Source organism: Cricetulus griseus, chromosome X (genome assembly GCF_003668045.3).
Source record: "Cricetulus griseus strain 17A/GY chromosome X, alternate assembly CriGri-PICRH-1.0, whole genome shotgun sequence".
Lineage (NCBI taxonomy): Eukaryota > Metazoa > Chordata > Mammalia > Rodentia > Cricetidae > Cricetulus > Cricetulus griseus.
Window position 1 is genome coordinate 31104677 of NC_048604.1, and position 18383 is coordinate 31123059.

Here is an 18383-nt window from a genome sequence, read left to right on the forward strand (position 1 = left end):
TTCCCAGTTCTTTTCTACATTTTCTGTTCCTGGAAAGCATTTGAATCATATGTATTTCTTCTGTGCTATGGACTGGTATGAAGTTAGAATGCAGTAAAAGAAACCTCAGTGTATTCCATAGGTAGATGATTGTCACCAGGACACTGTTTTCCTAAATAACTTCACTGTGGTGCATTATGCAGATTTTCATTTTCCTGTCCTTCTCATTTAATCTTTCAGATCTCTTGTGGAAGAGGAAGACCTGCACATGAAACTGTCCCTTGGAAGCAGTGAAATGGGACTCTCTGCTCATTTGCAGTCTTGCAAGGCTGGAAGCACCCGCATCTTTACCAGCAATACCCACAGTTCTGTGGTGTTACAGGTAATCTCAACTGTGTCTTTGGCAGGATTTGTACAGGTACAAAACCTTCCAGTTGTTGTTGTTGTTGTTTTGAAGTACAGGATAGCAATAACTGGGAAGCTGTTAATGTGTGGGCATGGGAAGGGAAGGTGCATGGAAAGTCTGTTTTCAGCTCAGCTATTGTTAACATAAAATCTCCCAGAAGCAGAATCTATTACTTAGAAAGACAAATAAAACCCCACCAGTGTAGAACTCTTGATAGAAAAAAAATGCGTGCATTCGTGAGTTTAAAATCATTCCCACAGTTCATTGTTTTTATTTGTGTAAAGAGTATCTTGATAGTATGTCACTTTATTTTCTAATTTATATTTAAATTTCATATACGTATACTGTTTCTACCTCATTTCTTACTGTTTCTTCTCCTTTCTCCCTAAAGAATATCCTATTTGCCAACATTGACTCTCTAATAGGTTATATAACAGCCAAAGTAAAAATCTCAAGTTTCCTATCTAAATATTCTAGTTCCTCATCTGTTGTGCAGTCATTTTTGTCAAAGTGCTACATATCACATATATTTGATGACTCAGTTCTCAGTGGCCATAGTAGGTTTGGGATGGAGGCGACTGTGTATAATCCCACCAATAGATGTAAGAATTAGTATCTGTCATGAGAGGAGGGGACAGAAAGTCAAAGGAACACAAAACACATGGATCTGGGACTAATTTGCATGGACATTCCAAGTGACCTTGCTGACCTCTGTGGTCATTGATGAATTAGAAAACAGTAAAATCCTTGATGGCCATATGTGCCTTCTAAATAAAGTTAAATTCTGCCAGTCGTTTTTGCTAAGTAACATAAAATATGTTACATATATATTTCTAAGTGTATCTTAAAATGAACTCTTCCTAGATGGATTTTATGAATCTATCTGATCAAGAAAACTACCCTGATGTACTACATATTATAATGAAAGATGATGCTTACAATTATTAAGTAATCTCTATTTAGTGTGATGTCTCTGGGCTTTGCTTTCTTTATCTCTAAAATGTGACTCTTGATCAGGGCATCTCTATATTGCTTTTTATTTCCAATCTATAAATCCTGAGAGGTGGGTTTTAAAGTTTGTTGTCCTTTTGGTGTCCTCAGCAGAAATATGAGGGTCAGAGTGGAAGATAATTCAGTCTTTTGGCATCTTGACATAGCCCATTTGAGGAGATAATAAGGGGCTAAGTAGATATCAAAAACATAAGGGGAAGTAACATGTTACTTTAATGTCCTTGTACTAAAGAACAGTTTTTAAATACTGGGGGAATGAACAGAGGTATCCATACTGTGCTTATGATGAATGAATGCTCTTACTCATGTGTTCAAGCCAATCATTGTGAACTTGCTAATTCTAAAGTGTTAAACTGAATAGTGGTCACCACTGTAGTTCATAGCTATGATTCTCAAATTTTAACAGACTTGTTATAACACTGAACACTGGCTCTTAGCCTAGAGATACTGAATAAAAAACTATAGGTTGTGACCCAGCAATTCACATTTCTAGCAAGTTCCCAGGTGATGCTTTACTCCAGACAATATACAGTCTTCACCAAGGTTCCACAGGAAACTGGTCCCAGGGACCAAAATTTTCCCAAATTCTTTACATAAAATAGCATACTGTTTCACTATGAACTAAATATATGTTCTGTATACTTAAAATCATCTGTAGACTTTTAATACACTATAAGCACTATGTAAGTAGGTGCTGTACTGAATTGTTTAGGGAAAGATGACAAGAATGAAAGTACTGCCATACATTTCATCCTAGGTTGTTGAGTTTTCAGATAAGGAACCTGCAGAGCACATTGCGGGATAACTATACAGTTGCACCACCGTACAAGGCAAGAATCTTCTTCCACCAACAACCATGGATTCTTTTCTCCATAGATGAATACATAAAATTATAGATGAATTATAAATCATTGTTACAGTGAGGGAACATTTCAAATAGCTTAAATGTTTTCCCTGTTATTTTTTTCATCATTTTATCACATACACTTTGCACACAGTACATAGATCTATCCTACTTTTTTGCTCATTTATTTGTTTTGAGACAAGAGCTTGTTCTGTAGCCCAGGATGGCCTGAAGCTCACTATATAGTCTAAGCCCCCTAAACAGAATTCTCGAAAGATAAATACAGATGTCTGAGGAGCATTTACAAAATGTTCAATATCCTCAGCCATAAGGGAAACGTAAATTAAAAGTACTGTGAGATTTTATCTTACTCCAGACCAAATGTCCAAGATCAAGAAAACCAAGCGCAGCAGATCCTGGTAAGGATGTGTGTAGGAGTATCTACTTCACCACTGGTGGAATCACAGACTGGTACAGCCACTGCGGAAATCAGTGTAGAGGTTTCTCAAAAACCTGAAAATCAAACTACCACACAATCCAGCTAGTCCACTCTTGGGTATTCAAAGAACTTTAAATCTTATTACAAAGATGCTTGTTCATCAGTGTTCATTAATACTCTGTTCATAATAGCCAGGAAATGGTATGCACTACAAAAATGTGCATTTGCACAATGGGATATTGTTTGACTGTTAAGAAAAATAAAATTCCCGTGGGTCATGGTGCAAGCCTTTAATCCCGGAATTCGGGAGGCAGAGACAGAACGATCTCTAAGTTCAAGGCCAGCCAGGTCTACAGAGTGAGTTCCAGAACAGCCAGGGATACACAGAGAAACCCTGTCTTAAAAACAAACAAACAAACAAACAGTGAAAATGGTTGGAACTGGAAATAGTCATCCTGAGTAATATAACCCAGACCCAGATACGAACACATCAAGTTTTTTCCTGCCATATGTAGATGTTTGCTGTGAATCTTTAGATAGGTGTGTTTAATCTCCAATACCTACAGAAGTTAGATAACTAACAGGGGGCCTAGGGAAGGAGGGGATCATTCTAGGGAAAGCAGATGAGATTATAGTAATATAAAGGGACAAAGAGGAAACAAAAAGGATTAAATGGGGTGGTTGATGGGAGCCCAAGGTAAAGGAGGGAATCTAGGGAGACAAAACTAATTCTGAAGGCCTTATGAAAAAACCATATGGAAACCTACTACTGTAGAAGTGGAGTTATGCTATAACTGGAGGACAATACTCCAACTAGACACCACATACTAGCAAATAAAAACCACCAGTACCAAGCCCTTACCTCCTTGAGTTTTGGGACAAAGTTGTCCCAAAGACCCCTAAACATTTCAGGCTGTTGCCTTTGCTCTTGGTTACCTTCCAGAACTTGACTGCAAGACCTTATTTGTGAGGACACCACATACTTGAGTCATAAAACATGGAAAATTAAAGTGAGTACAGACCTCAAAGCTTCACCCTACTGGCTAGTTTTCATAGTGCTAGAAGACGCCATGCAAGCTACTGAAGGAGAATCATAATCATCAGTGTTGCCCAGCTGTGAACCTTATGAGCTACAGTAGTAACTTTCCTGGCGTGATATTGACATAATAGCTGCACAAATGTTAGGCCCATGAATGTTTTCTTGGATATAAGACCCACTCCAGGAGATGGAACCCATAACTGACACTGTTATTGGGGCCAATAACCTGTGGCGACACTGATCTTCATCCCTAGGGGAGAATATACTACAATTATTCTACTAAATTGATGTGGTATTAACACAACCCCTAATAGCCTATTGCTATACCCAACAATTAGTGCATCTCTCAACCCTCACCACAAAAGCTACTTTATTGTAGTGTCGATGATTAGCACAGAGACCAACAACTGGTCCATGTGCAGCTAAACAAGAGACTGAAGACTATTCAGACCTAAATTGGAAATCTATGTCCCACCCCTCCCCCAAAGTTTCAGGAATCGTCCTGAAAGAAGTGAGCAGAACGTGTAAGAGCCAGAGGCAGAAGTGGTGGACGACTATGAATAAAGTGTTTTCCAGACACAATAGGACAGATGCGCATATGAATCTACAGCAGTTGTGAGAGTGTACCCAAGAGTAGTACAAAATATCCTAGTATGGGGGTGGGGTCAGCACGAAGTCTCACCCCTACCTAGCTGAGGAGCTATTAGCATTTGATAGCTGCTGCAAGCCAGTGACTTTGGTTTCTTTAAGAGTGTGATCCCTGGATAAGTGAGCCACATTTTGGGGCAGGCCTCACACCTGGTCAATGCAAAATGCAAATTGAAGTTAACGAGTTACAGGGGGAAAGACAAAGAAGATTAAAGAAAGACTAAGTGAAGTCAGGTGGGAATAGATCTGGGAATAGTTTGGAGAGGGGTTGACTGTGATCAAAATACATTTTATGAAATTCTCAAAGAATTAATAAAAATATTATTCTTCAAAAGTATGTTCCCACAAACAGATTTTTAAGACCAAGCACTATCAGGGAACCTTTTTCTCTCTAAGTTTGGATGTATGGTTGTCAAGGGAATAAGCCAGACAAGTGTTTAATACATAAATGTTATCATTGTGGTAAAATTAGCAACAACACAAACTCCAGCTTGAGCAGGCATCAAAAATACCCTCAAGGGTAAAGATCCATGGGGAGTAACTGTTTTAGGAAGTCTCACCCTGAATGATTACCCATTTTCTAACTGTAGTGAGAATAACTTGATTCGACTAGGTCATCCCAAACTAGAATTCTATTTATAGTACCACTGGTTAGTGATATGACTTTAAGAAAGTCACTTGTCCTCTCTGGACCCATTTCCTTATTTGTAATCTAGGTGAAAGCTATGAGGATTAAATGTCACAATTTATGGGAAAGTAAGGTCTATGATAAATATTTTCCCTCTACTCAAACTAAACAGAGAAGATGTCAGGGGAAAATGTAGCTGATCAAAAGTGATGGGTACACCAAATAAGGTATCCGTCTGGTTGGCCTGGGTGACTCTAGAAGATTAGTCATCTTTATTAAATAGGCTGCAACAAATTAGGCTGTCAAAGTGCCTAGAAAGACATTTGATACATAATCAGCTTGGATTCTTAGAACCTTAAACAAATCCCAGGAGAATCCATGATGGAGTTAGCAGTACAAATTACATGTACAAAATAAAAAGATTACCCAGAGTTAGCTTAAGGAGTGATTGTTAAAAGTCAAGGATAATTTCATTGCCTCCATTCCTCGACTGCTACTGTTTCTGGGCTTGCTTCTCATAAAGCCTTTAGTTCTTTGCCTCCTCCTTATTATCCCAGGTTGACAATGTCTTTCTTTTATTATGTATGCAGTTCTTTGATGGTAATTCTCGGTATTATATGCCTGCAGGTGCATTTAATTTTTAATTAAGAGCTTTATTGACATGCAATTCATGTTCTATATAATTCAGATAGTTAAAGTGTATAAATCAGTGAGCTTTAGACTGTACACAGGGTTTTGCAACTATCAAAATAGTGTATTCTGGAATATTATCATCTCAAAATAAGAAAACCTGTATCTGCTAGCAGGTACTCCTCATTTGCTGCCAGCCCCTTCCTTAAACTTAGTAGCTATTAATCTCTCTAGCTCCATAGCTCTGTCTATTCTAAGCATTTCATATACATTAATTTATCAAATACATGAACTTTATGACTAGTTTCTGTTACGTACTAAAAAGGTTTCAAAGCTCTTCCATGTTATAGCATACAACATAGTTCCTTTCATTCTATAACCAAACAATATTCCTATTGCATGAATGTACTACATTTTGCTCACCCATTTGTTCATTGATGGGTACCTGGTGACTTCCAGCTTTTAGCTTATGAACAATGCTGCTTAAATATATATTTCATTTCTTTTTGGTATGAACCTAGGAATGAAGTGGCCTGCTGCTGGTGTAATTTATGTTTACTCTTTTGAAGAACTGCCAGAGTGTTTGCCAATATGGCTGCACAATTTTATGTTTACACTGAATTTTGACAGTTCTGGTTTCTTTACAGGAAAGAATATATGTAGCACATGCTCTTTGACATGTAGTATAGTAAAAGCATGTGGTACATGCTCCTTGATAATTGTTTGGCGTTTTTTTAAAAATATGACCATCCAAATAGTTGTGAAGTACTATTTATAGTTTTGATTTGAATTTCCTCAGTTGCTAATTATGTTGAAAAGATTTTCATTTGTGCTTATGGTCATGTGTATGCCATCTTTGGTGAAATTTCTATTTAGAATTTTGACCCAGTTTTTAATTGGGGAACTTATGTTATCAGTGTTCAGTAATAAATGTTCTCATATAATGTAGGTACAAATCCTCATAAATAGCTTGCTGGCATTTCTCAAAATACCTTCAGTTTTATGTTCCTTCATTCTTCTGCCATGTTAATTTCTAATCCTTCATCTATTCAACCACATACTGCATTCTTTGGCATTAGCTTAGCAGAGTTAATAGAAAAGAGGATCAGAGAAAATGCTTACATGACTTTGAACTTTTCACTGTTCTCAAACTTACACCATTCTTTCACAGGTCATTGTTACTATACCTATTTCCTCTCCTGGAATGCCCTTTCTTTTCTTCATCTGTCTCCTATTTGTCATAATGATTCATCTTGACTGGTACCTTTTGGTAACATGCTTTTTTCCCTATTTTGGGGGGGGGTATTTTTTAAATTTATGTTTACCTGACACATAGAACATAGAAGTACACATATTAGTGATTGACATGATGTTTTGGTACATGGTGGGTTGTATAATGTTTAAATGTTTAAATAAAGTTAAATATGTTTGTCTCCTCAAATATTTACCATTTCTTTCTTTCTTTCTTTCTTTTCTTTTTTTTTTTTTTTTTTTTTGGTCTTTTGAGACAGAGTTCAGAGTTTCTCTGTGGCTTTGGAGGCTGTCCTGGAACTAGCTCTTGTAAACCAGGCTGGTCTCAAACTCACAGAGATCCTCTGCCTCTGCCTCCCAAGTGCTGGGATTAAAGGCATGCACTACCAATGACCAGCTTTACCATTTCTTCATAGTAAAAAGTTTAAAAGTCCTTTCTTCTAGCTTTGCAAACTTTGTGATACATGCTTGTTATCTATAGGTACCCTTCTAGGCAATAGCATGCCAGAACTCTCTATTCATTCTTATAGAATTGCAGCTTAACAACTGTTCATACATTTCTCCCATGTCAGACAATTGGTGACTAAAGCAGTTATTGGATTCTACTATACCTACATAATTCAGTCCTTAATGAATCTTAGAAAGATTCTTCAGACCTGGAATCTAACATGTTCTTTCTGAATGCCTTTTATCTAGTGCTGGGGTGCATGAGTACGCTCCATAAACATCAAACTTTATTTTTTAAAATATTGTCAATATCATTAACAGAGGTTAATGTGTGTAAAGAGCTTAGCCTAATACTTGGTATAGAGGAACTACTCAAAGCCTTTTGTTGTCCTTATGGATATTATTTATGGAATGAATGAATTTAAATGGCAGTGTATGATGCATTTAAATATAATCTTGCATCATTGAAAATATGTCTTGAGACAGAGATGGCAAGAATTCTCATATCTACCTTATATATAGAGACACTGACTATCACAGAAATTAGGAGACCTTCCAAAATTCATAACCATTTAGATGACACATACAAGGACTTGACCCAGGTTTTTTGACACTGTATGTGCATTTATGTTCTAATTTTGTTCTAAACTGTTTTAGCTTTTTAAATATAAGGCCTGTAAATGTTAACTGCCCTTTTGCCATAATTGTGAACACATATCAATAAAAACTAACAATTTACACAAATAATATAGTAGGTTTTATTCTTGATAGAAATAGTAATATTACACAGATTATTTCCTTCCTTGCCTGTTCTTCTCTATATCCGCCGTAAGTAAAACAAAAGCAAGGAATCAAACTATGAACTGGCATTTGGTATCCCCATTGTTAGGACAAGGGTACCTGGCTGCAGCTGGTACCAATGCATGCTGGTTGTTGAATGTAAACCATTTCTTGGATATTGGCTCTACTTACTTAAACCCATAAAAACTTAAAAATACCTTTCTGTTCTGACCATTGAGACTGGTAGTTGACATTTTCCCATCCTAATGACTAGTGCCTATCACTCTGTCTGTCCATGTTTTTCTCCATTTTAGCTATTTATTTTCTCTGCCTGATTTAGTGCTAAAGTCACTATAAGATATCATCTTATAACCTTCAATTATTACCAAGCTAGTAGAATGTTTAAAAGTGGGTTGTTTAAAAAGCTTAGGCAAATTAATGTGTCTTTCTTTCCACTGGTTTACGTTCATGGAATGTTAATTTTAAAGTTGATGTTTGGTCATGGCATGTTGATCACCTTTACCCCATTTCCAAACTTTATATTAAAAAGAGAAACAGTTTTTAAAATGCATTGTTAAGCCCAACATGTCAGTGAATGCCTTTGATCCCAGCACTTAGGAGACAGAGGCAAGTGGATCTCTGTGAGTTTGAGGCCAGCCTGGTCCTCTGAGCAAGCTCTAGGACAGTCAGGGTTACATAGAGAAACCCTGTCTCAAAAAATGTTAGCCTTTTAAAACTTAATACCTAAAAGTTACACGTTATAGAATAGCTTGAGTCATTTATATTGCTAAGATTCTATCAAAGTCATACTTTTCATTTATTTTCTGTTCCTTCAAGACAGCTAGAATAGAAAGAACTTATTCTATATCTATGCTGGGGGAAGTGCTTCTTAGATCACCCAGTGTAGGGTAAATGAACCATTCTCATCTTTCTAATTGATGTGGATCTTAAAGTTGGAAGAGTGTCTGAAACATCCCCATTTGGGCTATTTTGTTGTGTTATTATCCATCCCTCTTGTTTGAGACAGGATTTCTCAACCTTCTAAATTGAGCATTTTCTTAAATTTTAAGTTTAATATATATATATATATATATATATATATATATATATATATATTATGTTTTGCTGCATGTATGTATGCATGCAGTTATGTATGTGCACTGTGTACACGCTAGGTTCCTGGGGAGGTGACAAGAAGGTGTCAGAGCCCCTGAAACTGAGTTACAAAAAGTTGGAAGCCAATATTGGGGTTGCTTCCAGTTCTTCATTTATTCCCATGACTTATTATTGCACTGGAAGAACCTGAAGAAAAGTGTTGAATAGAAGTTATTACTATGCACATATTGTTTTGTTCTTGATTTTAGGGGAAAGCTTTTAGTTGTTAGCTATGATGTTATATTAGTAAGGCTTTGATACTTCTCTTTTAGTCTTTAGTGTGCTTGCTTTATTCCTTAATCCCAACTCAATATTGGACTTTCCCCCATGATTTATTATAACTGTTAAGATGATCTGTCTTTCCAAGTCTATGAATCTGGTGATTTTTAAATTAGGTCTTCATTGCTAAGGCTACTTTGCCTTGGAGAGATTGATCCTTTGCCTGTACTATACCACTGCTTTTTCATATTGTTAAATTTGACATGTGAAGACATTGGTATATTTATGATCTTAATGGATTTGTTTTATTCTTTCTTTATGAGTCATTGTCTCTCTATGTAGTTCAACTGACCTCAAACTCACAATTCTTTGGCCTTAACTTCCTGGGCACAAGTATTAGGATTACAGTTATGAGCTACCATAATGGGCATCTTTTAATGGATTTTAATGTTGTATTTCTTCAGTTATATTTGTCTGGTTTGAGTGTTAAGGTAATACCTGAGGCTAGATAAGGTATAACATAACTTTGGTACTATCATGCAGGAAATAGAGGCAGGAGGATTATGAGTTCAAGGTCTACCTATCCCACATAACTAGTTGGAGCCCTAAGCTATACAACACACTTTCACAATAAAAAAATAACAAAAGGCACTAAAGAAAAAAAACCCAACAAACCAAAGACATTCCTATAGATAGCATGTACAAAATCCTAGAATTGGTACCTGATACTGTACCCAAATAGGGAGATTTTTTAGTCACAGAATTATTTAAGTTTTGTATTCATTATTTTGCACCCCTGCTCTTAGACATAGAAAAAATTAATGATTTTATATTCTCTTGTTTAATTGTTGCCTGTGTCTCAAAATGATTCACATTATCCCTGCTAATAGTCTTTTCTCTTAAATCTATTCTGTCTGATACTATATTTATGCCAACTGTGTTTTAGTTACTGTCAACTCAGTATACTTTACTGTCTTCTTCTTGCTTTATAAATAGGAACATACAACGAAAGTGATTTTTACTTGCATGTACTTGTATGTGCAATGCAAGTGTGTCATTTAATCATGAAAATTATTAAATGAAATGATGACATGACTTCAACTTATTTCTTGGTATCCCTTCTCCTAAATCTTGGGAAGTACAATCTATTTTCTGTCACTTTGTTTCTGTTGTTTTGAAAAACTCCAAAATATAGCATAAACTATAAGATACTGAGATTAGCTTCTTTTACATAGTCTAGTCTTTTAGATCCATTCACTTTGCTATGTATGTTAATAGTTTTCCCCCTTTTAATTATTGAACACTGTTTCACAGTATGATTCTATGTGGTGTTTCTTGGCTATACTTCACATTGACCATCCTCTGACTACTTTCCACTCTGTTTCCTGCTGTGCTATATAAATACCACAACTATACCCATGTTTTCATCCAGATATAGAGAAATAAAAAGTGAACACTCACCACACGGGCTTTCATGCATTCTATGCTAGATGACTCTTTGTAAAAGGCATGATAGCCCAAATCCTTGCCTTGCCTTGGTCTGCTGGCTAGTAGGGATTGGGGAAGGAGTGCCATGAGGGGACGTACCTCCCTTATGTTTTCTCCTATAAATTTAATTGTCTTGGTATTTTCAAACTGAATTTTGCCTGGGTCCCCATGTTGTACCACTTTCTATGCACTGTGTTGTGACAATTATGACAAGTCATCTGATATTTTTCATCATCCTTCACAAATGCTGCTCTTTTGGTCTTAAAAAGCCATATATTTCATATATTTACTCTTGTTTTAAAGGTGTTTCCAGAGGTAACATGAAGAAAAAGTCTGCTACTTTCTTTGCCTTCTCTGGAAACAAAATTTTATGAGCTATCTTTAAATGCTAAATCTTAAGACAGAGCAAAACTGCCTAATTGTTATAGAAGAGATTTGATTGCTACTAGCTTTATAAAGGAGGTCAATTTGAATTATGCTTTGAAGGAGGGAGGACATCAATGGAAAGTAATGGCACAAATAAAAAGTAATGGAAAAGGAGTAAGCCTGGGTTGAACAACCTGTTATGATGGGTTACAGTACACAAGGTCATAAAATTTATGAGTGTATAGTTGGGTTATAGCCAGATTTGAGAAGTCTTTGAAAGCAGGAGTTATGATATAGCACAGTGATAGGGAGCCATTAGACGTTTTAAAAATGCAAGTCATAGTACATAACAATAAGTGTTTCATATTAATATAAAATTTTAGGTCCAGCCTATATATCTCTTTCCTCTGAATCAAATGAAGAGCAGCCACATTAAAAACAAAGCTCATATTTTTTATCAAATATGTGATATCTACTAAAAGATTAAACTCATTACTTAACCTTTTCTTCTTCAGTTCTTAAAATCTTCCATCCGTTTTGTAAAACATTTTCTATCAGTAATTTCTTAATTGTTCTTGTCAAGCTGAGTTTCCTGTTTCTGCTCATCCTTTTGGCAAAATCATAGTCCCCATATTAGTTACAATATACCACTAAATTCTATCTAATGTAGAAGTTGGTGGGAATGTGAACTTGTCTCATTATTTTTAGTACCATACATACATACCGTACATCAGAGTTGCTTTTTGCATGATGGTATTGTATTTCATTTGAATGCCACTGCCTTCCAACCAACTTTTAAAACAAGCAACTTTTGCTTGTTTCTATATTAGAATTGTGTAACATTGACTCATTCTTTCCTCTTATATAATAACTATGAAATTTGTTAGATTCAGTTAATTTGCTTTTGCCTTTTAGGGTATTTATATACATGCCTCTTTGTAATATTTGAAGTTTTGATACATTGGTTAATTTAATTTCAAGTAGATAAAAACATCTTAGTGGCTGCTTATCCCAAAAGACTATAGAAGAAATATAAAAAATGTGTAGGGAAATTTATGGAAGGGAAAAAAGGAAACATTTAGGAACTGAAGACAAACAAGTTCCTCTTAAATTAGAACCAAGGCCCAGAAGAAATGAAACAATAGAGAAATAAGGTAAGTGCTAAGACAGAAAGGTGAATTTAAATCAATGGAAGCAGTTTTTAGTACATCCTGAAACATTAACTAGAAGCTAAGCTAAGCAGAGCTCTTTATGTGTAGAGCGGTGGGCAGCATAAGTTTATGGAAATTATAGAAAAGGAATGAGTGTAAGGTTGGTGGGAGAAAATTACTTTTTAATGAAAGGACACACTTGGTGCATGATCTCTAAGATGTTTTTGAGAGTTGATGAGAGGAAAAGATGGTGAGACAACTGGTACAGTGCAGAGAAGAGATTGTAGGGTGCCAACCCCTAATTCACACATCTACAGGGCAACCCCTACACCAAAGGCTCAGGGAAAATCACAGAAGAGGAGGTGGGAAGATTGTAGGAGCTAGAGGGCATGAAAGTCTGCTTTATAATAGTGTGCCCTATATAGGACAGGGAAACTGAACCCATGAAATCTCAGCAGTAAGGTTGCCCAAACAAGACATGCATAAAGACAACATCAGTTGACATTCCAGTGTAGAAGGGGAACTCTCCCAAGGCTCCACTCCCAGATGAAGAGCTGCAAGCAATCAGTGCCTGTTGAGAGAGATAATGAGTTTTCTCCAAGGACAAGTCCTCTTATAAATTATCCAATCCCAAGTGGTACAGCGCTAAACACAGAACTTTTCTAAATGGACTCAATAGAGTTAAAGGTTTGCAGGGACATGAAAAAACAGGAGGGAATGGGGTAAACAAGATACAAATAAAATACTTGCATGTGAAATTCACAAATTTTGAAAAAATTAAAAGAAAAAGTGTGAGAATGAGAACAAAAAGATAAATTGAAGGCAGATCCAAAGGCCTTTCATGACACCAAATTATACTGAGAAAGGGTTGAATTTTTCATGATAGCGTAAGTAGATGCAAAATGATTTACTTCATGTTGAGGATAAAGTCTCTTGATACCTTAGCTGGGCTGAGCCTAGCTATACAGTTGTTAACGAATGAGCCCTGTAGATGGAGGTTCTGTCCCACCTGGTCATTTTGCCCCAAATAAACACACAGAGACTTATAATAATTATAAACTGTTTGGCTGATAGCTTTGACTTCTTACTGGCTAGCTCTCTCTTAATTATTAACCCATTTCTATTAAATTATGTATGTCCATGTGGTTTTGGCTTACTGAAGAATGCTTCAGCATGTTACTCATTCAGCGTCTACATGGCATCTCCCTGGCAGCTTCTCTCTGCCTTCGTCTCTCCAGAATTCTCCTGGCCTGCTACTCCTGCCCACATTTCCCACCTGGCTACTGGCCAATCAGTGTTTTATTCATCAACCAATAAGAGAAAAACAAATATTAAGAGCATACAGAAGGACATCCCCCATCAGAGCTCATCTGTCCACAGGAAGTTCATTGTTGCATCAATTGTAATTTCAAAAGTTGTAAAACCACAGAAGTGCTGTGGTATGTCACCACATGGGATGATAAACATCCTCTAAGAATCAAGTTTGTCTTTGCACATTGAGATACAAGACTCTTTGTTGCTATATAGGCATGTGCAGTACCTATTTATTCTTATATGGTTTGACTTTTAAAAAGTGTATATCTATAATTTTTTAGCCTCAAATTTATTTGAGGAAGAAAGGGAAAACAAGCTAAGCCATTGGATCCAACATTTTCTTCCTAAACCTTGGCTTAATTCCTTTTTCCCCTCTCATTTTCAACCTTCACACTCTTTCACAAACACTTTAAGCACATTCTATTTCATTCTTGGGAGAAGCTCAGTTTCTCGGTCCTAATTAATATAACAAATAGGCTAATGTTCTTCCCACCATGCGTACATGACAGCTTCTGAGTGAAATGGGGTTTTATACATATCCTAACTTGAACATTTACTACAAAGAATATGCCAAATCACTGGTGAATTTAAAGGTACTGGTCCCCAAACAGTGCCAGCCAAGGGTGTCTCCTTATCAGCAGATTGACAGTCTTACCCCCACTGCAATGTGCTCTTTCAATAGTTATGGATACTTACCTAATTTTAAAAGCATCTCCCATTACCTACTGAGCTTTTTACTCCTTTCATGAATAGTAAGTGGCAGTTCTTACCTTAAGCATGAGAACAGTTTCTCCAAATTGACATTGCTTTAGCAAGATGCATTGTTACTCTTTTACATGTGCATTTCTAAATGAGAGAGACAAGGGATGAATTACAGAGCTAAGGTATGGAATGTTTGTGTTTGCAAGAAATGGGTGCATTTGTGAACAGTTTCAATAATGAACAAAAACATGCCATTCATTGGCAGAGATTCGCAAACACAATATGTAATCCTGCCCTGAAGTATACGTATAATATGTGAATATTTTTCTCTCCCTAGACGGGCAGTGGTTGGGTCAGATAATCTCTTTGACATTTTAGTTCTGTTAAACCGCATATTTACTTTTAGAGCAATTTAAAATTATAATGGGAAGTTTAGGTTGGGGTTTGTATTATATCTATGTATAGAATCAATATTTTCAGAATTGGATTCTTAGTAAAGTATACCTTTTCTTTCTGAAATCTGTGAAACATGACTTTATTTGAAGTTTTGAGATCATTAAAATACCCAGGGGACAACATTATCCTTTATATTGGCTCCTATTATGTTAGTTTATTATAATCCTAGAAAGCGATCTGTATTAGTTTCTACCACCCCACTTTGTTTTTTAATAAAACTTTTCTATGAAACTACAGATTGCATCTAACCACATTCTTTCTTTCCGCCTCATTATTAAATTCTGTGTGGTGCCCCATTAGAAGCTCATTGTGATCTTTTTCCTGTTCATTATTTTTAATAAAGCAAAATATATAATTCAACGTGTAATAAGACATGTTGTGTGGTATACATACATCGTGACATCTGCCCATTGTAATCTTCAAAGCATTTCATTCTCCTAAGAGCAGACAAGACCAATCTCCCTGTTTGGGATACAGACAAAGGAGTTAATCAACAGGTATTCTTCTTACTGGGACCTGTCTCTCCTCTCCACTGCAGGGGCTAGCCTGTTCATCCTCTGCTAATCCTTTAAGCTTTGGAGACAATTAAGCTTCCTGTTGGGACTCCCTACACTCCTTTTATCAAAGATAATTAAATCTCTGACTTGAAAGATAATTGGCCAAATAGCAGCAGCAATAAGCTGAGTATTGAAATATTTAAAACACAATCCTTAATTCTCAGAGAGGGTAAACAATTGAGGTGATAGAATGAACTTTATTCTTGCACTTGATACAGATAGATACCCTCTCCTTTCTGTCTCAAGAGGGCAAAAGCCATCAAAATGCAAAAGATGCTCTTAAAGTCATACAGCAGTACTATCCATGTGATAATGGGCAACAATTCTAGAAGGTCAGTGGGTTTTATTTTATGTATGGGGAAAACAGAATTGTAACTGATCATTTTTTTCTCCAAGTAAGGTAAATAAATGTATAAACAACTGAATTTACATACTTCCCTTCTTTGTTCTTAATGTAAATTAACCTTAATATATCTAAAAATATCTATGTTTCATGCTATGAAATGTATACATAGAGCAACAAATAAGTTTTTAAGTCTTTTTGAGCGCTCTTTGGCTGTTTTCAAAATACACTAGACTGTGAGCATGTAAACAAGCTTAGCATACAGGGATTGTGATGTTCTTTTTCCTCTTGATTCCTGGTTCAACTTGTGTTCTTATTACAGGGCTTTGAGCAGCTTCGTCATGATGGACTCCTTTGTGATGTGACCCTACTGCCAGGCGATACAGATGATGCCTTCCCTGTGCACAGAGTCATGATGGCATCTGCTAGTGACTATTTCAAAGCTATGTTCACAGGTAGGTTGCCTTTGGACACCCTGTCTTCACATTAAGACATTAGCAGAAAGCCCGGTTTAAGTATTTTGTTATTATTATTTCTAACCTGAAATCCAGTATTTTGCTTTGTTTAGTAAAAAAAAATACTTTCAAAAGAATATTCACCAATCTGTGTGGTTGCGCATGCTGCTGTTCTGTCATGGGAAGTTGAGGCATGCTTTGTACCATTCCTTGTACTTCATAGCCTTTCTTTTTTAATATCAGAGAATCTGTGTTCCTATAATATGGTCTTTAATCCACAAAAGATAGTAAGTGACAGGAGAATATTTAAAAGCACTTGTATCATGTATGATCTCCATTAGTATAGAGAGAATTTTCTTCAAGTGCTCTTTTAACTGTAAAAATGTGCAAAAGCCCAACTGTGGAATGGATGCTTACTTGGAATAAGACTTTCCCTTGATTTTACTGCATCTAATTAGCAGCAGAAGTGAGCTTGACCTTAATTATCCACCTTCATTAAATTGTCTGTCTTTTCATGTAAGGTGGAATGAAAGAACAAGAGTTAATGTGCATTAAGCTTCATGGCGTGAGCAAAGTGGGTCTACGGAAAATTATTGATTTCATCTATACTGCGAAACTTTCTCTCAACATGGACAACCTTCAAGACACTCTGGAGGCTGCCAGCTTTCTTCAAATTCTACCGGTTTTGGACTTCTGCAAGGTGTTTCTTATATCAGGGGTAAGATGTTTTCAGATCTTATTTTTCTTGGGGTAGATGCTCATGTAGAGTTAGAGAAGGGCTCGTGAAGTCAATTGTATAGACATGCAAGAGTTATCAGAAGCTGTTGTCTAATGTGTGCTGTGGGAGTAAATGGAAAATCAAACGGGAATTTTACAAAGTAGAATTTAACAAAGGCCTTCCATATAGTCAAATGATGTGGAATACTAATATATTTGAAAATATATGTGCCTTAACTTGTTTTTATAATTTTATATACTTTAATTTTGGTTTACTCATTTCAAGTGATTTTTATACAACATTCGACTTATTTTTATATAGTAGTCTTCTTCTGTAGAATTAAATGGAAAATTATCTGAGCTTCTAGAATTCTGATAAATCATGCATGGCCATCTTTTTCTTCTTTGAATATGGGAACTTGATCTTAAGAACGAGCAGTTAAATGCTAACTTGCAAAGACATGAATCTTGACTCCTTAGAACATATCTCACTGAATGGTGGTTAGCTTTTTTTTTTTTTATCAACGAATCAATGAAGTACTTAACAGTCACTCTATTCTTACAGACTTTATTTTAGTTAAGAAAACCTAAACACTGTCTTATACAGAGATGATAAGATTTCTACAGTTCCTGGAGCCTGCTTTTGTAATTAAAATTATAGTAATAGTGAAATTTTTATGTATTTTCTAATTCATTATTTGATAGATAATTTATTTCCCTTGTAATTGGTTTTAACTAATGTCAGATTTAATATTGGTAATTTGCTCTTAGGACTTTTAGAACTTTTGAGCATGAACTCTTCCTTAAAATGCTAAGTTTGGGGAAAATGTTTGCCTAATTATTTCATTAATAAGATGCTTCTTATCTATCAACAGGTGAATCAATAATGAGGTGATATAAGTACACAAGGGAATGATGAAGAGAATTCTTTCCTATCATTTACAGTTACAAGGATAAGCCTGAATATAATATATTAAGTGAAATAAGGCACACATAGGAAAAAGAATACTACCTGTTCGCACTCAGATGTGGAAACTAGAAAAGCATGTCTCATAGAAGCAGAGGAAGATAATGCTTACCAGACTCCAGGGAATGTAGGGCAAAGAAAGTTTATGGAAAAAATTGCTTAGTAGGTACAGAAATAGAGTTACATAGGAGTATTCTGGTGTTCTAAAACAGTACAGTGGACTGACTGTTTCTAACAATGTTTCATATATTTCAAAATGGCTATAAGAGTATTTAAATGCCCTTAGAATGAAGAAATAATGAATGATTAAGATAATGGATATGCTAACTACTCTAATTATTACACAGCATATACATGTATTGAAACATCGTATTATACCAGTAATTTATGT

The 18383-nt window shown here is 35.8% G+C and overlaps 1 protein-coding gene across 1 annotated transcript in view; it reads left to right on the forward strand.

Moving 5' to 3' along the window:
* The first annotated feature begins 224 nt into the window (after nt 1-224).
* Klhl13 (kelch like family member 13) overlaps nt 225-18383 on the forward strand; it is a 33308-nt gene continuing 15149 nt past the window's right edge. The window contains exons 1-3 of the mRNA XM_035450024.1: nt 225-361; nt 16176-16308; nt 16830-17026. Of these exons, the coding sequence (XP_035305915.1) occupies nt 248-361; nt 16176-16308; nt 16830-17026 (444 nt within the window). The 5' untranslated portion in view covers nt 225-247. The remainder of the gene's footprint in view (nt 362-16175; nt 16309-16829; nt 17027-18383) is intronic.